Source organism: Oncorhynchus nerka, linkage group LG15, assembly GCF_034236695.1.
Source record: "Oncorhynchus nerka isolate Pitt River linkage group LG15, Oner_Uvic_2.0, whole genome shotgun sequence".
In the NCBI taxonomy this organism is placed as follows: Eukaryota; Metazoa; Chordata; class Actinopteri; order Salmoniformes; family Salmonidae; genus Oncorhynchus; species Oncorhynchus nerka.
Window position 1 is genome coordinate 93,506,253 of NC_088410.1, and position 22,862 is coordinate 93,529,114.

At 48.8% G+C, this 22,862-nt stretch overlaps 1 protein-coding gene across 3 annotated transcripts in view; it reads left to right on the forward strand.

Annotated features, from left to right (window-relative positions):
* The window catches only part of LOC115125536 (R3H domain-containing protein 2-like), a 125,565-nt gene extending 123,735 nt beyond the window's left edge, over positions 1-1,830 (forward strand). For all 3 annotated transcript variants that reach the window (XM_065002034.1, XM_065002035.1, XM_065002036.1), the window contains one exon: positions 1-1,830. This exon is cut by the window's left edge and continues 173 nt beyond it. In XM_065002034.1, the coding sequence (XP_064858106.1) occupies positions 1-195 (195 nt within the window). In that variant the 3' untranslated portion in view covers positions 196-1,830.
* Positions 1,831-22,862: the final 21,032 nt, after the last annotated feature.

The following is a 22,862-nucleotide window of genomic DNA, read 5'->3' on the forward strand; positions in this document are numbered from 1 at the left end:
ATGGGGCCTGGAGGGGGGAAGGGCGACGGCAGCGACCTGGCTCACCTCTACACAGTGGTGGCTGTGTTCCCTTCCACCATGGCTGCACAGAGTGCTTCCTTCAAACTCAACAACAGTGGGACGAGCCTCTTCAAACTGAGGGCCGCCAAAAAGAACTATGACCTAAGAGTCCTGGAGAGGGCCAGCTCCCAGTGAAAAGGAAGAGAAGGGGAGAGGGCCAGCTCCCAGTGAAGAGGAAGAGTCCTGGAGAGGGCCAGCTCCCAGTGAAGAGGAAGAGGAGGGGAGAGGGCCAGCTCCCAGTGAAAAGGAAGAGTCCTGGAGAGGGCCAGCTCCCAGTGAAGAGGAAGAGGAGGGGAGAGGGCCAGCTCCCAGTGAAAAGGAAGAGTCCTGGAGAGGGCCAGCTCCCAGTGAAGAGGAAGAGGAGGGAAGAGGGCCAGCTCCCAGTGAAGAGGAAGAGGAGGGGAGAGGGCCAGCTCCCAGTGAAGAGGAAGAGGAGGGGAGAGGGCCAGCTCCCAGTGAAGAGGAAGAGGAGGGGAGAGGGCCAGCTCCCAGTGAAAAGGAAGAGGAGGGGAGAGGGCCAGCTCCCAGTGAAGAGGAGAGGAGAGGGCCAGCTCCCAGTGAAGAGGAAGAGGAGGGGAGAGGGCCAGATCCCAGTGAAAAGGAAGAGGGGAGAGGGCCAGCTCCCAGTGAAGAGGAAGAGGAGGGGGAGAGGGCCAGCTCCCAGAGAAAAGGAAGAGGAGGGGAGAGGGCCAGCTCCCAGTGAAAAGGAAGAGGAGGGGAGAGGGCCAGCTCCCAGTGAAAAGGAAGAGGAGGGGAGAGGGCCAGCTCCCAGTGAAGAGGAGGGGGAGAGGGCCAGCTCCCAGTGAAAAGGAAGAGGAGGGGAGAGGGCCAGCTCCCAGTGAAAAGGAAGAGGAGGGGAGAGGGCCAGCTCCCAGTGAAAAGGAAGAGGAGGGGAGAGGGCCAGCTCCCAGTGAAAAGGAAGAGGAGGGGAGAGGGCCAGCTCCCAGTGAAGAGGAAGAGGAGGGGGAGAGGGCCAGCTCCCAGTGAAAAGGAAGAGGAGGGGGGCCAGCTCCCAGTGAAAAGGAAGAGGAGGGGAGAGGGCCAGCTCCCAGTGAAAAGGAAGAGGGGAGAGGGCCAGCTCCCAGTGAAAAGGAAGAGGAGGGGAGAGGGCCAGCTCCCAGTGAAAAGGAAGAGGAGGGGAGAGGGCCAGCTCCCAGTGAAGAGGAAGAGTCCTGGAGAGGGCCAGCTCCCAGTGAAGAGGAAGAGGAGGGGAGAGGGCCAGCTCCCAGTGAAAAGGAAGAGTCCTGGAGAGGGCCAGCTCCCAGTGAAGAGGAGGGGGAGAGGGCCAGCTCCCAGTGAAAAGGAATAGTCCTGGAGAGGGCCAGCTCCCAGTGAAGAGGAAGAGGAGGGGAGAGGGCCAGCTCCCAGTGAAGAGGAAGAGGAGGGGAGAGGGCCAGCTCCCAGTGAAGAGGAAGAGGAGGGGAGAGGACCAGCTCCCAGTGAAGAGGAAGAGGAGGGGAGAGGGCCAGCTCCCAGTGAAAAGGAAGAGGAGGGGAGAGGGCCAGCTCCCAGTGAAGAGGAAGAGGAGGGGAGAGGGCCAGCTCCCAGTGAAGAGGAAGAGGAGGGGAGAGGGCCAGCTCCCAGTGAAGAGGAAGAGGAGGGGAGAGGGCCAGCTCCCAGTGAAAAGGAAGAGGAGGAGAGAGGGCCAGCTCCCAGTGAAGAGGAAGATGAGGGGGAGAGGGCCAGCTCCCAGTGAAGAGGAAGAGGAGGGGAGAGGGCCAGCTCCCAGTGAAAAGGAAGAGGAGGGGAGAGGGCCAGCTCCCAGTGAAGGGGAGGAAGAAAAGGAGGGGAGAGGGCCAGCTCCCAGTGAAAAGGAAGAGGAGGGGGAGAGGGCCAGCTCCCAGTGAAAAGGAAGAGGAGGGGAGAGGGCCAGCTCCCAGTGAAAAGGAAGAGGAGGGGAGAGGGCCAGCTCCCAGTGAAGAGGAAGAGTCCTGGAGAGGGCCAGCTCCCAGTGAAGAGGAAGAGGAGGGGGAGAGGGACTTCTGAAAAGTAGGACTGAGGGGACTGAACAGTTTGGACGGACAGGAAGGGGGGACAAGACGTCAAGGGGGACAAGACGTCAAGGGGGACAAGACGTCAAGGAGGACAAGACGTCAAGGGGGACAAGACGTCACACGTTAAGGGGGACAAGTGAACATAGAACACAAACTGAGAAGATGGTGTTTGCGAAATATGAAAATATATTTTCATTTTCAATTATTTTGTTTTGTTTTATATTATTGATACCTAAAGAGCACATAAGATACGCGAGCATGTGGATCACTGTTGCTGTGTATTTGTGCTAACATCCACGTCCATGCACAGACAGGCAACAGCGTCACGTGGCACTCCTGAACACACTGGACAGTCAACTTCAGTCCACCCTTCTCTCTCTCTCTCTCTCTCTGACTTATTTAAACGTTCAAATGCACAGTTGCTCTCTTTCTTTTATCTTTCTCTCCTACCCCAACTCTCTCTATTTAGCCAATTGTCTCATACTCTGTCATGCTCTCGTTCTCTCTCTGCACATTCTCTAACTGCTCTCACCTGCTTTCTGTTGGCCTTTATACTGCTGTTGTGGGTTTCTGTATATCGCTGTTTTTCTCAGAAGAGCATTGTTCTTTTTTGGTTCTATATATATTTATATAAGTGACGTATGGAATTAAATTAATTATATATTCAGTGGATAAGTTTACCCCGTTCTACCTACCTCACCAGCCCAACTACCCCTCCTCACCTACCTCACCAGCCCAACTACCCCTCCTCACCTACCTCACCAGCCCAACTACCCCCTCCTCACCTACCTCACCAGCCCAACTACCCCCTCCTCACCAGCCCAACTACCCCCTCCTCACCTACCTCACCAGCCCAACTACCCCCTCCTCACCTACCTCACCAGCCCAACTACCCCCTCCTCACCTACCTCACCAGCCCAACTACCCCCTCCTCACCAGCCCAACTACCCCCTCCTCACCTCCCTACCAGCCCAACTACCCCCTCCTCACCTACCTCACCAGCCCAACTACCCCCTCCTCACCTACCACACCAGCCCAACTTACCCCCTCCTCACCTACCTCACCAGCCCAACTACCCCCTCCTCACCTACCCTACCAGCCCAACTACCCCCTCCTCACCAGCCCAACTACCCCCTCCTCACCTAACTCACCAGCCCAACTTACCCCCTCCTCACCTACCTCACCAGCCCAACTACCCCCTCCTCACCAGCCCAACTACCCCCTCCTCACCTACCTCTACCAGCCCAACTACCCCCTCCTCATCTACCCTACCAGCCCAACTACCCCCTCCTCACCAGCCCAACTACCCCCTTCTCACCTACCTCACCAGCCCAACTTACCCCCTCCTCACCTACCTCACCAGCCCAACTACCCCCTCCTCACCAGCCCAACTACCCCCTCCTCACCAGCCCAACTACCCCCTCCTCCTCACCAGCCCAACTACCCCCTCCTCACCTACCTCACCAGCCCAACTACCCCCTCCTCACCAGCCCAACTACCCCCTCCTCACCAGCCCAACTACCCCCCCTCACCCCTGTCCTACCTGACCACCCCAACTAACCCTGTCCTAGCCTACCTCACCACCCCAACTAACCCTGTCCTAGCCTACCTGACCACCCCAACTAACCCTGTCCCAGCCTACCTGACCACCCCAACTAACCCTGTCCTATCCTGCCTGACCACCCCAACTAACCCTGTTCCAGCCTACCTCACCAGCCCAACTAACCCTGTCCCAGCCTACCTGACCACCCCAACTAACCCTGTCCTAGCCTACCTCTCCACCCCAACTAACCCTGTCCTAGCCTACCTCACCACCCCAACTAACCCTGTCCCAGCCTACCTCACCAGCCCAACTAACCCTGTCCCAGCCTACCTCACCAGCCCAACTAACCCTGTCCCAGCCTACCTCACCAGCCCAACTAACCCTGTCCCAGCCTACCTCACCACCCCAACTAACCCTGTCCCAGCCTACCTCACCACCCCAACTAACCCTGTCCTAGCCTACCTGACCACCCCAACTAACCCTGTCCTAGCCTACCTGACCACCCCAACTAACCCTGTCCTAGCCTACCTACCTGACCACCCCAACTAACCCTGTCCTAGCCTAACCTGACCACCCCAACTAACCCTGTCCTAGCCTACCTGACCACCCTAACTAACCCTGTCCTAGCCTACCTGACCACCCCAACTAACCCTGTCCCAGCCTACCTCACCACCCCAACTAACCCTGTCCTAGCCTACCTGACCACCCCAACTAACCCTGTCCTAGCCTACCTGACCACCCCAACTAACCCTGTCCTAGCCTACCTGACCACCCCAACTAACCCTGTCCTAGCCTACCTGACCACCCTAACTAACCCTGTCCTAGCCTACCTGACCACCCCAACTAACCCTGTCCTAGCCTACACTTGCAGCCCCACCTTACCCTATTCTCCCGGTGCCATGACCCCACTCTCCCCTCATTGTGCTTCTGTTTTTCGGTGACAGCTGTACAGAGCGTACCAGAAGAAGTAGTTAAAAGTGCATAATGATTGCATAATGTCTATTGTACATTTGATTTAATCAGTTATTTATTTTTTTGGTTTAAAAAAATCTATATATTAAAAGCAGAGAAAAAAAATCTATACAAATTGTTCCTGTGTCTGTGTTGCAATGATTTGAACACATCCGGAGGATTTGGATGTAAGTGGAATTTATTTGATCAATTTGATTTATATCTAATCTCCGTAAATACACACAAGTTCAAATCACAGGATGTATATTCTGTTTACACAACACATTCTTCCATCTATGCCATGGTGTAACGGATGTGAAACGCTAGCTTAGTTAGCGGTGGTGCTGGTGTAACGGATGTGAAACGCTAGCTTAGTTAGCGGTGGTGCTGGTGTAACGGATGTGAAACGCTAGCTTAGTTAGCGGTGGTGCTGGTGTAACGATGATGTGGGTGACTGTTGATGATGTGTGCAGAGGGTTAGCGGTGGTATAGGGGCGCGCTAAATTAGAGTTTCAAAATCGGTGATTATATACTTGCTCTGAGACCTTGAAGTAGTAGTTCCCCTTGCTCTGGAGCAAGATGGGTAACTGTTGTCATCGTGGGTGACTCTGTTGATGATGTGTGCAGAGGGTCCCTGGTTCGTGCCCAGGTCATAGGGGCGAGGGTCACTGGTCTAACGCTAGTGTATACTGTTACATTGGCATTAAATAGAACATTGTGTATTATATATTTTTATGTTCTAACCCTTCTAGAATCCTAAAGTGAGTCATCTGTTGTCGTCACACTAGTGTCGTCATCTGTTGTCATTACGCTAGTGTCAACATCTGTTGTCATCAAGCTAGTGTCAACATCTGTTGTCATCACGCTAGTGTCAACATCTGTTGTCATCAAGCTAGTGTCGTCATCTGTTGTCATCAAGCTAGTGTCGTCATCTGTTGTCATCACGCTAGTGTCAACATCTGTTGTCATCAAGCTAGTGTCGTCATCTGTTGTCATCACGCTAGTGTCAACATCTGTTGTCATCACGCTAGTGTCGTCATCTGTTGTCATCACGCTAGTGTCAACATCTCTAGCATCACTGGACCACTGTAATGACTTTGTACCCTTCCGAGGTGTGTGTGTGTGTGTGTAGTAATATTTTTATTTATTTTATATTTATTTTACTAGGCAAGTCAGTTAAGAACAAATTCTTATTTTCAATGAGGGCCTAACTGCCTGTTCAGGGGCAGAACGACAGATTTGTACCTTGTCAGCTCGGGGATTTGAACTTTGTCAACCTTGTCGGTTACTGTTGTCCAACGCTCTAACCACTAGGCTACCCTGCCGATTGTGTGAGCACCAGAAGTCTGCAGAAGAATAGTAAACCAAGTCAAATGTGGATAAGTGAGGACAATTCACCCGTTCTCACTTATAAAAAGTATGTTTAGGGATTAGAATCAGGGTTTGGAGTTATCTGTTGTCATTCAGGGTTATCTGTTGTCATCAGGGTTATGGTCATCAGGTTCAGGGTTATGGTTAGGTTCAGGGTTATTGTCATCAGGTTCAGGGTTATTGTTCAGGTTCAGGTTAACATCTGTTGGTTCAGGGTTATGGTTAGGTTCAGGGTTATGGTTAGGTTCAGGGTTAGGGGTTATGGTTAGGTTCAGGGTTAGGGGTTAGGTTCAGGGTTTGGGGTTATGGTTAGGTTCAGGGTTTGGGGTTAGGTTCAGGGTTTGGAGTTATGGTTAGGTTCAGGGTTAGGGGTTAGGTTCAGGGTTTTAGGTTATGGTTAGGTTCAGGGTTTGGGGTTAGGTTCAGGGTTTGGGGTTATGGTTAGGTTCAGGGTTTGGAGTTATGGTTAGGTTCAGGGTTTGGAGTTATGGTTAGGTTCAGGGTTTGGGATTAGGTTCAGGGTTTGGAGTTATGGTTAGGTTCAGGGTTTGGGATTAGGTTCAGGGTTTGGAGTTATGGTTAGGTTCAGGGTTTGGGGTTAGGTTCAGGGTTTGGGATTAGGTTCAGGGTTTGGAGTTATGGATTAGGTTCAGGGTTTGGGGTTAGGTTCAGGGTTTGGGGTTAGGTTCAGGGTTTAGGGTTAGGTTCAGGGTTTGGGGTTAGGTTCAGGGTTTGGGATTAGGTTCAGGGTTTGGGGTTAGGTTCAGGGTTTGGGGTTATCTTTAGGTTCAGGGTTTGGGATTAGGTTCAGGGTTTGGGATTAGGTTCAGGGTTTGTCATCACGGTTCATCTGGTTAGGTTCAGGGTTTGGTCATTAGTTCATTTAGCATATCTGGACCACTTAATGACTTCCCTTCCGGGTTTGGTGTAGTTATTTTTATTTATTTTATAGGGTTTTACTAGGCAAGTCATGTTAGAACAAATTCTTATTTTCAATGGGGCCTGGAGTTATGGTTAACTGCCTGTTCAGGGTTTGAACGAGTTATGGTTAGGTTCAGGGTTTGGGGTTAGGTTCAGGGTTAACCACTAGGATTGCCGATTGTGTGAGCACCAGAAGTAGGTTCAGGGTTTGGGGTTATAAAAAGGTTTAGGTTAGAATCAGGGTTATGGTTAGGTTCAGGGTTATGGTTAGGTTCAGGGTTTGGGGTTATGGTTAGGTTCAGGGTTATGGTTAGGTTCAGGGTTTGGGGTTATGGTTAGGTTCAGGGTTTGGGGTTAGGTTCAGGGTTTGGGGTTATGGTTAGGTTCAGGGTTTGGTTAGGTTCAGGGATTAGGTTTGGGGTTAGGGTCAGAATCAGGGTTTGGGGTTATGGTTTGGGAGGTTCAGGGTTTGGGATTAGGTTCAGGGTTTGGGGTTATGGTTAGGTTCAGGGTTAGGGATTAGGTTCAGGGTTTGGGGTTATGGTTAGGTTCAGGGTTAGGGGTTAGGTTCAGGGTTTGGGGTTAGGGATTATGGTTCAGGGTTTGGGGTTATGGTTAGGTTCAGGGTTAGGGTTAGAATCAGGGTTAGGGGTTAGGGTTAGGGTTTGGGGTTATGGTTAGGTTCAGGGTTAGGGGTTAGAATCAGGGTTTGGGGTTATAATCAGGGTTTGGGGGTTATGGTTAGGTTCAGGGTTATGGTTAGGTTCAGGGTTTGGGGTTATGGTTATGGTTAGGTTCCGGGTTTGGGGTTATGGTTATGGTTAGGTTCAGGGTTATGGTTAGGTTCAGGGTTTGGGGTTATGGTTATGGTTAGAATCAGGGTTTGGGGTTAGGTTAGGTTCAGGGTTTGGGATTAGAATCAGGGTTTGGGATTATGATTAGAATCAGGGTTAAGGGGTTCAGGGTTTGGGGTTATGGTTAGAATCAGGGTTTGGGGTTATGGTTAGAATCGGGGGTTGGGTTTATGGTTAGGTTCAGGGTTAGGGGTTATGGTTAGGTTCAGGGTTAGGTTTGGGGTTAGGGATTAGGGTTTGGGGTTAGGGGTTAGAATCAGGGTTTGGGGTTATGGTTAGGTTCAGGGTTAGGGGTTAGAATCAGGGTTTGGGGTTAGGGGTTAGAATCAGGGTTTGGGGTTATGGTTAGGTTCAGGGTTAGGGGTTAGAATCAGGGTTTGGGGTTATAATCAGGGTTTGGGGTTATGGTTAGGTTCAGGGTAAGGGGTTAGAATCAGGGTTTGGGGTTAGGGGTTAGAATCAGGGTTTGGGGTTATGGTTAGGTTCAGGGTTTGGGGTTAGAATCAGGGTTTGGGGTTATGGTTAGAATCAGGGTTTGGGGTTAGGTGCAGGGTTAGGGGTTAGAATCAGGGTTTGGGGTTATGATTAGAATCAGGGTTAAGGGTTAGAATCAGGGTTTGGGGTTATGGTTAGAATCAGGGTTTGGGTTTATGGTTAGAATCAGGGTTTGGGTTTATGGTTAGGTTCAGGGTTAGGGGTTAGAATCGGGGTTTGGGTTTATGGTTAGGTTCAGGGTTAGGGGTTAGAATCAGGGTTTGGGTTTATGGTTAGGTTCAGGGTTTGGGTTTATGGTTAGGTTAGGGGTTAGAATCAGGGTTTGGGTTTATGGTTAGGTTCAGGGTTAGGGAAAATATGATTTTGAATTGTTGGTCCCCCCAAAAATTCTTCACAAGTATAGTAATGCTCCAGTGTGTGTGGGTGGGACAGATGAGCCTCAGCACACACCCTGTGTCTCAGCTGACTGGTAGAAATGAGAACCCTGTGTCTCAGCTGACTGGTAGAAATGAGAACCCTGTGTCTCAGCTGACTGGTAGAAATGAGAACCCTGTGTCTCAGCTGACTGGTAGAAATGAGAACCCTGTGTCTCAGCTGACTGGTAGAAATGAGAACCCTGTGTCTCAGCCTAACCCTGTGTCTCAGCTGACTGGTAGAAATGAGAACCCTGTGTCTCAGCTGACTGGTAGAAATGAGAACCCTGTGTCTCAACTGACTGGTAGAAATGAGAACCCTGTGTCTCAGCGGACTGGTAGAAATGAGAACCCTGTGTCTCAACTGACTGGTAGAAATGAGAACCCTGTGTCTCAGCTGACTGGTAGAAATGAGAACCCTGTGTCTCAGCTGACTGGTAGAAATGAGAACCCTGTGTCTCAACTGACTGGTAGAAATGAGAACCCTGTGTCTCAACTGACTGGTAGAGAACCCTGTGTCTCAACTGACTGGTAGAGAACCCTGTGTCTCAACTGACTGGTAGAGAACCCTGTGTCTCAACTGACTGGTAGAAATGAGAACCCTGTGTCTCAACTGACTGGTAGAAATGAGAACCCTGTGCCTCAGTTGACTGGTAGAAATGAGAACCCTGTGTCTCAGCTGACTGGTAGAAATGAGAACCCTGTGTCTCAGCTGACTGGTAGAAATGAGAACCCTGTGCCTCAGTTGACTGGTAGAAATGAGAACCGCAAATATGTCTGGGACAATGGTGGGAGAAAATGCCCCAAAAACTATACAGACAATGACTTCATCAAACAACACTGTTTCACGATGCATCAGTGACATGGCAGGAGATGTTCTGAAACAATTACTGCTTCGCATACAAGCCAGTGAATTCTATGCGTTACAGCTGGATGAGTCAACAGACTTGGCGGGCCTGGCATGACACAACTCCTAGTATATGTCTGTTACGTTTATGGGGGGTCAATTAAGGAAGACATCCTCTTCTGCAAACCACTGGAAACCAGGACAACAGGAGAGGGTATTTTTAAAGTACTGGACAGTTTTGTGACATCAAATGGACTTTGGTGGTCAAGATGTGTTGGTGTCTGTACTGATGGAGCAAAAGCCATGACAGGGAGACATAGTGGAGTGGTAACGCGCGCGCAAGCAGTTCCCGACGCCACTTGGGTACACTGCAGCATCCACCGAGAGGCTCTTGGGTACACTGTAGCATCCACCGAGAGGCTCTTGGGTACACTGCAGCATCCACCGAGAGGCTCTTGGGTACACTGCAGCTTCCACTGAGAGGCTCTTGGGTACACTGCAGCATCCTTGAGAGGCTCTTGGGTACACTGCAGCTTCCACTGAGAGGCTCTTGGGTACACTGCAGCATCCACCGAGAGGCTCTTGGGTACACTGCAGCTTCCACTGAGAGGCTCTTGGGTACACTACAGCGTCCACCGAGAGGCTCTTGGGTACACTGCAGCATCCACCGAGAGGCTCTTGGGTACACTGCAGCATCCACCGAGAGGCTCTTGGGTACACTGCAGCTTCCACTGAGAGGCTCTTGGGTACACTGCAGCGTCCAGAGAGCTCTTGGGTATGCAGCTTCCACTGAGAGGCTCTTGGGTACACTACAGCGTCCACCGAGAGGCTCTTGGGTACACTGCAGCATCCACCGAGAGGCTCTTGGGTACACTGCAGCATCCACCGAGAGGCTCTTGGGTACACTGCAGCTTCCACTGAGAGGCTCTTGGGTACACTGCAGCGTCCACCGAGAGGCTCTTGGGTACACTGCAGCTTCCACTGAGAGGCTCTTGGGTACACTACAGGTCCAATCTTGCCTGAGCATCCACCGAGAGGCTCTTGGGTACACTGCAGCTGCCAAGGGAATGCCTGACAGCTTGGAAGACGTTTTGGACACTACAGTGAAAATGGTTAACTTTGTTAAAGCAAGGCCCCTGATCTCTCTGATTTTCTCTGATCTCTCTGATCTCTCTGATTTTCTGCACTATGCAATGATATGGGCAGTGACCATGTAACGCTTTTACAATATACAGAAGTGAGCTGGTTATCAAGGGGCAAAGTATCGACACGTTTTTTAAAATTGAGCGACGAGCTTAAAGTTTTCTTTCATGATCATAATTTTCACTTGTCTGACCTCTTTGCATGATGACGAGTTTCTCACACGACTGGCCTATCTTTTTCACGCCTGAATGATCTGAATCTAGGATTACAGGGACACTCCGCAAAATTAAATGAAATGTGCCTGACAAAATGATTGATTATTATTATATTATTATTTGTGCCCTGGTCCTATAAGAGCTCTTTGTCACTTCCCAGAGCCGGCTTGTGACAAAAACTCACACTCATTCTCATGTTTAATAAATGTATCGTATAGTGTGTGTGTGGCAGGCTTACAATGATGGCAAAAAAACAACATTTGAGAGTGCGCTGACCCCGGTGCTAGAGGGGGTACACAGCTGGAGGTTGAATGTTTGAAGGGGTAAGGGGCTATACAAAGTTTGGAAACCACTGTTCTAGACGATTCTGTGCTTCCAACTTTGTGGCAAAAGTTTGAGAAAGGCCCTTTTCCTGTTTCAGCAGGACAATGCCCTCGTGCACAAAGCGAGGTCCATACAGAAATGGTTTGTCGAGATCGGTGTGGTAGAACTTGACTGGACTGCACAGAGCCCTGACCTCAAACACCTTTGGGATGAATTGGGACGCCGACTGCGAGCCAGGCCAAATCGCCCAACATCAGGGCCCGACCTCACTAATGCTCTTGTGGCTGAATGGAAGAAAGTCCCTGCAGCAATGTTCCAACATCTAGTGGAAAGCCTTCCCAGAAGAGTGGAGGCTGTTATAGCAGCAATGTTCTAACATCTAGTGGAAAACCTTCCCAGAGGAGTGGAGGCTGTTATAGCAGCAATGTTCCAACATCTAGTGGAAAGCCTTCCCAGAAGAGCTGAGGCTGTTATAGCAGCAATGTTCCAACATCTAGTGGAAAGCCTTCCCAGAAGAGTGGAGGCTGTTATAGCAGCAATGTTCCAACATCTAGTGGAAAGCCTTCCCAGAAGAGTGGAGGCTGTTATAGCAGCAATGTTCCAACATCTAGTGGAAAGCCTTCCCAGAAGAGGGGAGGCTGTTATAGCAGCAATGTTCCAACATCTAGTGGAAAGCCTTCCCAGAAGAGTGGAGGCTGTTATAGCAGCAATGTTCCAACATATAGTAGAAAGCCTTCCCAGAAGAGCGGAGGCTGTTATAGCAGCAATGTTCCAACATCTAGTGGAAAGCCTCCCAGAAGAATGGAGGCTGTTATAGCAGCAATGTTCCAACATCTAGTGGAAAGCCTTCCCAGAAGAGCGGAGGCTGTTATAGCAGCAATGTTCCAACATCTAGTGGAAAGCCTCCCAGAAGAATGGAGGCTGTTATAGCAGCAATGTTCCATCATCTAGTAGAAAGCCTTCCAAGAAGAATGGAGGCTGTTATAGCAGCAATGTTCCATCATCTAGTGGAAAGCCTTCCCAGAAGAATGGAGGCTGTTATAGCAGGAAAGGGGGGGACCTACTCCATATTAATGCCCATGACTTTGGAAAGAGATGTTCAAAGAGCAGGTGTCCACATACTTTTGGTCATGCAGTGTATGTTCTAGGATAACTAAGGCCCATACAATGGAGACTCATCAATAATTTGTGTGTATCAAAGGACTTAGCAGAGCTACCTAAACTCTGCTCAATGTTTGATATAATGCCACCACCATAGCATGAAAGACAGCTTCCCATATTGCATTGAGAGATTGATTAGGGTTTGAGGCCAAACCAAAAGACTGAGATCCAGACCACCTGGTAGGCCTACCACAGTGTGAGACTATGCAAAATCAATAAGGTTTGCATCTGTAAGTGTAAGCTAACTATGTACAGTCATGGCCAAAAGTTTTGATAATGACACAAATATTAATTTCCACAGTTTCCACAGTCTTTAGATATTTTTGTCAGATGTTACTATCGAATACTGAAGTATAATTTCAAGCATTTCATAAGTGTCAAAGGCTTTTATTGACAATTGAAGTTGATGCAAAGAGTCAATATTTGCAGTGTTGACCCTCTTTTTCAAGAGCTCTGCAATCCGCCCTGGCATGTTGTCAATTAACTTCTGGGCCACATGTTGGCAGCCCTTTCTTGCATAATCAATGCTTGGAGTTTGTCAGAATTTGTGGGGTTCTGTTTGTCCACCCACCTCTTGAGGATTGACCACAAGTTCTCAATGGGATTAAGGTCTGGGGAGTTTCCTGGCCATGGACCCAAAATATCAATGTTTTGTTCCCCGAGCCACTTAGTTATGACTTTTGCCGTATGGCAAGGTGCTCCATCATGCTGGAAAAGGCATTGTTCATCACCAAACTGTTCCTGGATGGTTGGGAAAAGTTGCTCTCAGAGGATATGTTGGTACCATTCTTTATTCATGGCTGTGTTCTTAGGCAAAATTGTGAGTGAGCCCACGCCCTTGGCTGAGAAGCAACCCCACACATGAATGGTCTCAGGATGCTTTACTGTTGGCATGACACAGGACTGATGGTAGCGCTCACCTTGTCTTCTCCGGACAAGCTTTTTTCCAGATGCCCCAAACAATCGGAAAGGGGATTCATTAGAGAAACTGACTTTACCCCAGTCCTTAGCAGTCCAATCCCTGTACCTTTTGCAGAATATCAGTCTGTCCCTGATGTTTTTCCTAGAGAGAAGTGGCTTCTTTGCTGCCCTTCTTGACACCAGGCCAACCTCCAAACGTCTTTGCCTCACTGTGCGTGCACATGCACTCACACCTGCCTGCTGCCATTCCTGAGCAAGCTCTGTACTGGTGGTGCCCCGATCCCGCAGCTGAATCAACTTTAGGAGACAGTCCTGGCGCTTGCTGGACTTTCTTGGGCGCCCTGAAGCCTTCTTCACAACAATTGAACTTCTCTCCTGGAAGTTCTTGATGATCCGATAAATGGTTGATTTAGGTGCAATCTTACGGGCAGCAGTATCCTTGCCTGTGAAGCCCTTTTTGTGCAAAGCAATGATGACGGCATGTGTTTCCTTGCAGGTAACCATGGATGACAGAGGAAGAACAATGATTCCAAGCACCACCCTCCTTTTGAAGCTTCCAATCTGTTATTCGAACTCAATCAGCATGACAGAGTGATCTCCAGCCTTGTTCTCGTCAACACTCACACCTGTGTTAACGAGAGAATCACTGACATGATGTCAGCTGGTCCATTTGAGGCAGGGCTGAAATGCAGTGGAAATGTTTTTGGGGGGATTCAGTTCATTTGCATGGAAAAGAGGGACTTTGCAATGAATTGCAATTCATCTGATCACTCTTAACATTCTGGAGTATATGCAAATTGCCATCATAGAAACTGAGGCAGCAGACTTTGTGAAAATTAATATTTGTGTCATTCTCAAAACTTTTGGCCAAGACTGTAGAAGTGTGAAATATGCAGAATCCTAAACAACGTCCTCCAAATGCACATTAACTTAATTTATAAACCCTCTCAGAACGAACACCAACCTCAGAGACAAACTGTACAAAACATCTGACATTTTCACACAAAACACTATCAGTGCCCTGCCACCCCCTACAGGCCATTTCCCGTATACACTGTTTCTGCTGGCCCTCATGAAAACAAGTGCTACTGAATTAATACACAAAGCCTATTAGTGCCCTGCCACCCCCTACAGGCCATTTCCCATGCATACACTGTTTCTGCTGGCCCTCATGAAAACAAGTGCTACTGAATTAATACACAAAACCTATTAGTGCAGTAGTGCATTCTGGAAAGTATTCATACCCCTTGACTTTTTACAGTTTGTTACGTACCAGCCTTATTCTAAAATGGTTTAAATAATGTTTTCCCTCATCAATCTACACACAATACAACATGATGACAAAGCGAAAATAGGTTTTTAGACATTTTTGCAAAAAACTGAAATATCACATTTACATAAATATTAAAACCCTTTACTCAGTACTTGGTTGAATCACCTTTGGCAGCGATTACAGCCTTGAGTCTTCTTGGGTATGACGCTACAAGCTTGGCACACCTGTATTTGGGGAGTTTCTCCCATTCACTGCAGTTCCTCTCAATCTCTGTCAGGCTCAAATCAAAGCAAAGCAAATCAATTGTTATTTTATTTGTGACATGCGCTGAATACAACAGGTGTAGTAGACTTCACAGTGAAATGCTGAATACAACAGGTGTAGTAGACCTCACAGTGAAATGCTGAATACAACAGGTGTAGTAGACCTTACAGTGAAATGCTGAATACAACAGGTGTAGTAGACCTCACAGTGAAATGCTGAATGCAACAGGTGTAGTAGAACTTACAGTGAAATGCTGAATACAACAGGTGTAGTAGACCTTACAGTGAAATGCTGAATACAACGGGTGTAGTAGACCTCACAGTGAAATGCTAAATACAACAGGTGTAGTAGACCTTACAGTGAAATGCTGAATACAACAGGTGTAGGTAGACCTTACAGTGAAATGCTAAATACAACAGGTGTAGTAGACCTTACAGTGAAATGCTAAATACAACAGGTGTAGTAGACCTTACAGTGAAATGCTAAATACAACAGGTGTAGTAGACCTTACAGTGAAATGCTGAATACAACAGGTGTAGTAGACCTCACAGTGAAATGCTAAATACAACAGGTGTAGTAGACCTTACAGTGAAATGCTGAATACAACAGGTGTAGGTAGACCTTACAGTGAAATGCTAAATACAACAGGTGTAGTAGACCTTACAGTGAAATGCTAAATACAACAGGTGTAGTAGACCTCACAGTGAAATGCTAAGTACAACAGGTGTAGTAGACCTCACAGTGAAATGCTGAATACAACAGGTGTAGTAGACCTTACAGTGAAATGCTGAATACAACAGGTGTAGTAGACCTCACAGTGAAATGCTAAATACAACAGGTGTAGTAGACCTTACAGTGAAATGCTAAATAGTTAACCCATTCTACTTAGCAACCTCTTTTGACCTGCTGCCAAGGAGGCACTCTACATAATACTGGAGGCCATTGTTGGTAAGAATAACATTGTTTTATCAAATGTTTTTCTGTGTTGTTTTATGTGACCTCTGTTAGCAGATGATTGCTAATGGCTTAAGTTAGAATTGGTTGTCTTTTGTGGTTGTCTTTCTTTTCTAAAAGGTTACGTGGTTGTCTTTCTTTTCTAAAAGGTTACGTGGTTGTCTTTCTTTTCTAAAAGGTTACGTGGTTGTCTTTCTTTTCTAAAAGGTTATGTGGTTGTCTTTCTTTTCTAAAAGGTTACGTGGTTGTCTTTCTTTTCTAAAAGGTTATGTGGTTGTCTTTCTTTTCTAAAAGGTTATGTGGTTGTCTTTCTTTTCTAAAAGGTTACGTGGTTGTCTTTCTTTTCTAAAAGGTTACGTGGTTGAGAAATGTGTCCGTAAACAAAGATCTGTAGATAGTTAAGTCAAAGCTGAATGAAGTCGATGCCACAAATGGATTAAATATGTTGCCATTAATACATTTCATAAATAGAATTAATTTAATAAAACAAATTGCAATTCAGTTTGTATAAGCTTATATATCGTTTCATGAACATGGAGGAATTGTGTAGGAATGTGGGAGGTTTTAAGTAGTAGATACCCCAAAGCTTAGTAGTTACACAGTAGTCGTTTAAGGAAGAATTATGTAGTGATTTGACTAGGAAATATGTAGTGTTCACCAATAGACATATGTCCCAATTTACCACCCATTAGTACTTTAAATCACTACATAAATCACTCCTGGTTTACTACACAGATGGCAGTAGTAATTCAACAGGGATTGAGTAGGCATACAGCAGTATTGTGTAGTAATTCTATAGTGAACATGTAGGTTTTAAGTAGTAGATACCCAAACGCACAATAGTCACCCAGTAGTCATTAAAGCGGCAATCAGCAGTTCAAACAATAACCATGTGTACTCCACAACACTTTTTTTCAGTTAAAAATAATCATAATTATGCAGTAATTTGAGTTGGAAATGTGCAGTGCTCACCAGTAGTGAAACGTCCCCAATGTATCACTCATTACTACTTAAATGACTACTGGTTTACTACACATCTCAATAGAATAGCACTGAGAACACACATCGCTGCACACAAAAGCACTATGAGAGGCAAGAACCCCGACTACTCACTGCCCAGTGAGCATCACGTCATTTCAAGGTGGAAATTTGGGTAATATTTTGGTTGAGAAGTTGATCGCTGAGAGTTTCAACCTTTATTCGCCTACTCAAAAAGACAGCCAGAAGTTTGTTGAATTCCCAACGCGTTATCACAATGCTTTCAACCATCAAAAAGCACAACCAAATTCCAACGGAAAAAAAACATTTTTGGTTTAGCTGTCGTCTAAATGTGTAATTCATCACTGCCCTTTCAGCCATTTTTAAAAGCACAGCAAAGTTCTACATTGGAATACAATGTCATATATATATATATATATTTTAATGTGTTATCACTGTGCTTCATTTAATAGCAGTTCCAAGGGAACTGGATTACCGTTTATATTACATTAAAGGTACATTCGAGATTCTGCACAGATTATTATAGCAATTGTGAAGATCTCCACAGACCTGCAACCTTTGCACGCTATCTCGAACATGCATGCGTTATATGATTACATGAGAAGACAGGTTTAGTTACAGGAGACTAACCTTCAATGTGGCCATGGATGTGTTACTCATTTTGTTTAAGGTTGAATAAATACTGTTACGTCAGTCTGTAAGATAGCCTTAACTTTAGGCTATTTAATGTATTACAAAAGTAACATTGAATTGTGTTTGGTTGACAACACAACCAAATATCAACATTTAAAGGAGATGTATCTAATGCTTGGATAATTTAATCTAAATCACTGGTTTAATCCTTTCAGTTTTGGTTTAGTTGGAGATGTGAATTCAGAGTATAATTTGTTAACTTGTTGACAAGTCACTAAGCTATTTGCTGCATTGCAAAAGTGATATTGAATTGAGCTTGGTTGTCAACACTAGGGTTGAATGGCGGATGGAATGTATAAACTGGGAGTCAGGAAACAGGTGCAGAGCGAGGCTTTCATAAAAATAATCATGAAGATTAACAAGACAAGAGAAGCTACAGAACGTGAACAGAAACCAATACTGCCTGATGACTTAGGCTACATGGGGCTTAGTAAAGGGAGAGTAATCAGGGTGGTGGTTAAGTCCAGTAATGATGGGGAGTAGGTGTGGGTAATGATGGAGTAGGTCTGGGTAATGATGGGGAGTAGGTGTGGTGGGGAGTAGGTGTGGGTAATGGTGGGGAGTAGGTGTGGGTAATGATGGGGAGTAGGTCTGGGTAATGATGGGGAGTAGGTGTGGGTAATGATGGGGAGTAGGTGTGGGTAATGATGGGGAGTAGGTGTGGTGGGGAGTAGGTGTGGGTAATGATGGGGAGTAGGTGTGGTGGGGAGTAGGTGTGGGTAATGGTGGGGAGTAGGTGTGGGTAATGATGGGGAGTAGGTGTGGTGGGGAGTAGGTGTGGTAATGATGGGAGTAGGTGTGGTGGGGAGTAGGTGTGGGTAATGATGGGGAGTAGGTGTGGTGGGGAGTAGGTGTGGGTAATGATGGGGAGTAGGTGTGGTGGGGAGGTGTGTGGTGGGGAGTAGGTGTGGGTAATGATGGGGAGTAGGTGTGGTGGGGGGTAGGTGTGGGTAATGATGGGGAGTAGGTGTGGTGGGAGTAGGTGTGGGTAATGATGGGGAGTAGGTGTGGGTAATGATGGGGAGTAGGTGTGGGTAATGATGGGGAGTAGGTGTGGGAGGGTAATGATGGGGAGTAGGTGTGGTAATGATGGGGAGTAGGTGTGGGTAATGATGGGGAGTAGGTGTGGGTAATGATGGGGAGTAGGTGTGGTGGGGAGTAGGTGTGGGTAATGATGGGGAGTAGGTGTGGGTAATGATGGGGAGTAGGTGTGGTGGGGAGTAGGTGTGGGTAATGATGGGGAGTAGGTGTGGTGGGGAGTAGGTGTGGGTAATGATGGGGAGTAGGTGTGGTGGGGAGTAGGTGTGGGTAATGGTGGGTAGTAGGTGTGGGTAATGATGGGAGTAGGTGTGGTGGGAGTAGGTGTGGGTAATGATGGGGAGTAGGTGTGGTGGGGAGTAGGTGTGGGGATGGGAGGTGTGGGTAATGATGGGGAGTAGGTGTGGTAATGATGGGGAGTAGGTGTGGTAATGATGGGAGTAGGTGTGGGTAATGATGGGAGTAGGTGTGGTGGGGAGTAAATGATGGGGAGTAGGTGGATGGGGAGTAGGTGTGGGTAATGATGGGGAGTAGGTGTGGTGGGGAGTAGGTGTGGGTAATGATGGGGAGTAGGTGTGGTGGGGAGTAGGTGTGGGTAATGGTGGGGAGTAGGTGTGGGTAATGATGGGGAGTAGGTGTGGTGGGGAGTAGGTGTGGTGGGGAGTAGGTGTGGGTAATGATGGGGAGTAGAGTAGGTGTGGGTCATGATGGGGAGTAGGTGGGGGAAGTAGGTGTGGGTAATGGTGGGTAGTAGGTGTGGGTAATGATGGGGAATGTAGGTGTGGGTAATGATGGGAGTAGGTGTGGTGGGGAGTAGGTGTGGGTAATGATGGGAGTAGGTGTGGTGGGGAGTAGGTGTGGATGGGATAGGTGTGGGTGGGGAGTAGGTGTGGGTAATGATGGGGAGAGTAGGTGTGGGTAATGATGGGGAGTAGGTGTGGGTAATGATGGGGAGTAGGTGTGGGTAATGATGGGGAGTAGGTGTGGTGGGGAGTAGGTGTGGGTAATGATGGGGAGTAGGTGTGGTGGGGAGTAGGTGTGGGTAATGATGGGGAGTAGGTGTGGGTAATGATGGGGAGTAGGTGTGGGTAATGGTGGGGAGTAGGTGTGGGTAATGGTGGGGAGTAGGTGTGGGTAATGATGGGGAGTAGGTGTGGGTAATGATGGGGAGTAGGTGTGGGTAATGGTGGGGATGGTGGGGTAATGGTGGGGAGTAGGTGGGTAATGATGGGGAGTAGGTGTGGTGGGGAAAGGTGGGGTAATGATGGGGAGTAAGTGTGGTAATGATGGGGAGTAGGTGGTGGGGAGTAGGTGTGGTGGTGGGGAGTAGGTGTGTGGGGAGTGGTGTGGGTAATGATGGGGAGTAGGTGTGGGTAATGATGGGGAGTAGGTGTGGGTAATGGTGGGGAGTAGGTGTGGGTAATGGTGGGGAGTAGGTGTGGGTAATGATGGGGAGTAGGTGTGGGTAATGATGGGGAGTAGGTGTGGGTAATGGTGGGGAGTAGGTGTGGGTAATGATGGGGAGTAGGTGTGGTGGGGAGTAGGTGTGGGTAATGATGGGGAGTAAGTGTGGGTAATGATGGGGAGTAGGTGTGGTGGGGAGTAGGTGTGGTTAATGATGGGGAGTAGGTGTGGTGGGGGTAGGTGTGGGTAATGATGGGGAGTAGGTGTGGGTAATGATGGGGAGTAGGTGTGGTGGGAGTAGGTGTGGTTAATGATGGGTAGGTGTGGTGGGGAGTAGGTGTGGGTAATGATGGGGAGTAGGTGTGGTGGGGAGTAGGTGTGGGTAATGGTGGGTAGTAGGTGTGGGTAATGATGGGGAGTAGGTGTGGTGGGGAGTAGGTGTGGGTAATGATGGGGAGTAGGTGTGGTGGGGAGTAGGTGTGGGTAATGATGGGGAGTAGGTGTGGGTAATGATGGGGAGTAGGTGTGGGTAATGGTGGGGAGTAGGTGTGGTGGGGAGTAGGTGTGGGTAATGATGGGGAGTAGGTGTGGTGGGGAGTAGGTGTGGGTCATGATGGGAGTAGGTGTGGGTAATGATGGGGAGTAGGTGTGGTGGGGAGTAGGTGTGGGTAATGGTGGGGAGTAGGTGTGGGTAATGATGGGGAGTAGGTGTGGTGGGGAGTAGGTGTGGGTAATGATGGGGAGTAGGTGTGGTGGGGAGTAGGTGTGGGTAATGATGGGGCGTAGGTGTGGTTAATGATGGGGAGTAGGTGTGGGTAATGATGGGGAGTAGGTGTGGGTAATGATGGGGAGTAGGTGTGGGTAATGATGGGAAGTAGGTGTGGGTAATGATGGGGAGTAGGTGTGGTGGGGAGTAGGTGTGGTTAATGATGGGGAGTAGGTGTAATGGGGAGTAGGTGTGGGTAATGATGGGGAGTAGGTGTGGTGGGGAGTAGGTGTGGGTAATGATGGGGAGTAGGTGTGGGTAATGATGGGGAGTAGGTGTGGTGGGGAGTAGGTGTGGTTAATGATGGGGAGTAGGTGTGATGGGGAGTAGGTGTGGGTAATGATGGGGAGTAGGTGTGGTGGGGAGTAGGTGTGGGTAATGATGGGGAGTAGGTGTGGTGGGGAGTAGGTGTGGGTAATGATGGGGAGTAGGTGTGGTGGGGAGTAGGTGTGGGTAATGATGGGGAGTAGGTGTGGTGGGGAGTAGGTGTGGGTAATGATGGGGAGTAGGTGTGGTGGGGAGTAGGTGTGGGTAATGATGGGGAGTAGGTGTGGGTAATGATGGGGAGTAGGTGTGGTGGGGAGTAGGTGTGGGTAATGGTGGGGAGTAGGTGTGGGTAATGATGGGGAGTAGGTGTGGGTAATGATGGGGAGTAGGTGTGGTGGGGAGTAGGTGTGGGTAATGATGGGGAGTAGGTGTGGTGGGAGTAGGTGTGGGTCATGATGGGGAGTAGGTGTGGGTAATGATGGGGAGTAGGTGTGGGTAATGATGGGGAGTAGGTGGGTGGGGAGTAGGTGTGGTAATGATGGGGAGTAGGTGTGGTGGGGAGTAGGTGTGGGTAATGATGGGGAGTAGGTGTGGGTAATGATGGGGAGTAGGTGTGGGTAATGGTGGGGAGTAGGTGTGGGTAATGATGGGGAGTAGGTGTGGGTAATGGTGGGGAGTAGGTGTGGGTAATGATGGGGAGTAGGTGTGGTAATGATGGGGAGAGTGGTGTGGGTAATGATGGGGAGTAGGTGTGGTGGGGAGTAGGTGTGGGTAATGATGGGGAGTAGGTGTGGGCAATGATGGGGAGTAGGTGTGGTGGGGAGTAGGTGTGGGTAATGATGGGGAGTAGGTGTGGGGGAGATAGGTGAGTAGGTGTGGGTAATGATGGGGAGTAGGTGTGGGTAATGATGGGGAGTAGGTGTGGATGGGGAGTAATGGGGGAGTAGGTGTGGGTAATGATGGGGAGTAGGTGTGGGTAATGATGGGGAGTAGGTGTGGGTAATGGTGGGGAGTAGGTGTGGGTAATGATGGGGAGTAGGTGTGGGTAATGATGGGGAGTAGGTGTGGGTAATGATGGGGAGTAGGTGTGATGGGGAGTAGGTGTGGTGGGGAGTAGGTGTGGGTAATGATGGGAGTAGGTGTGGTGGGGGGAGTAGGTGTGGGTAATGGTGGGTAGTAGGTGTGGGTAATGATGGGAGTAGGTGTGGTGGGGAGTAGGTGTGGGTAATGATGGGGAGTAGGTGTGGTGGGGAGTAGGTGTGGGTAATGATGGGGAGTAGGTGTGGTAATGATGGGGAGTAGGTGTGGGTAATGATGGGGATAGGTGTGGGTAATGATGGGGAGTAGGTGTGGGTAATGATGGGGAGTAGGTGTGGTAAATGATGGGGAGTAGGTGTGATGGGGAGTAGGTGTGGGTAATGATGGGGAGTAGGTGTGGTGGGAGTAGGTGTGGGTAATGATGGGGAGTAGGTGTGGTGGGGAGTAGGTGTGGGTAATGGTGGGGAGTAGGTGTGGGTAATGATGGGGAGTAGGTGTGGTGGGGAGTAGGTGTGGGTAATGATGGGGAGTAGGTGTGGTGGGGAGTAGGTGTGGGTAATGATGGGGAAGTGGTGTGGGTAATGATGGGGAGTAGGTGGTGGGGAGTAGGTGTGGGTAATGATGGGGAGTAGGTGTGGGTAATGATGGGGAGTAGGTGTGGGTAATGATGGGGAGTAGGTGTGGTGGGGAGTAGGTGTGGGTAATGATGGGGAATGGTGGGTGGGGAGTAGGTGTGGGTCATGATGGGGAGTAGGTGTGGTGGGAGTAGGTGTGGGTAATGATGGGGAGTAGGTGTGGTGGGGAGTAGGTGTGGGTAATGATGGGGAGTAGGTGTGGTGGGGAGTAGGTGTGGGTAATGATGGGGAGTAGGTGTGGTGGGGAGTAGGTGTGGGTAATGATGGGAGTAGGTGTGGGTAATGATGGGGAGTAGGTGTGGTGGGAGTAGGTGTGGT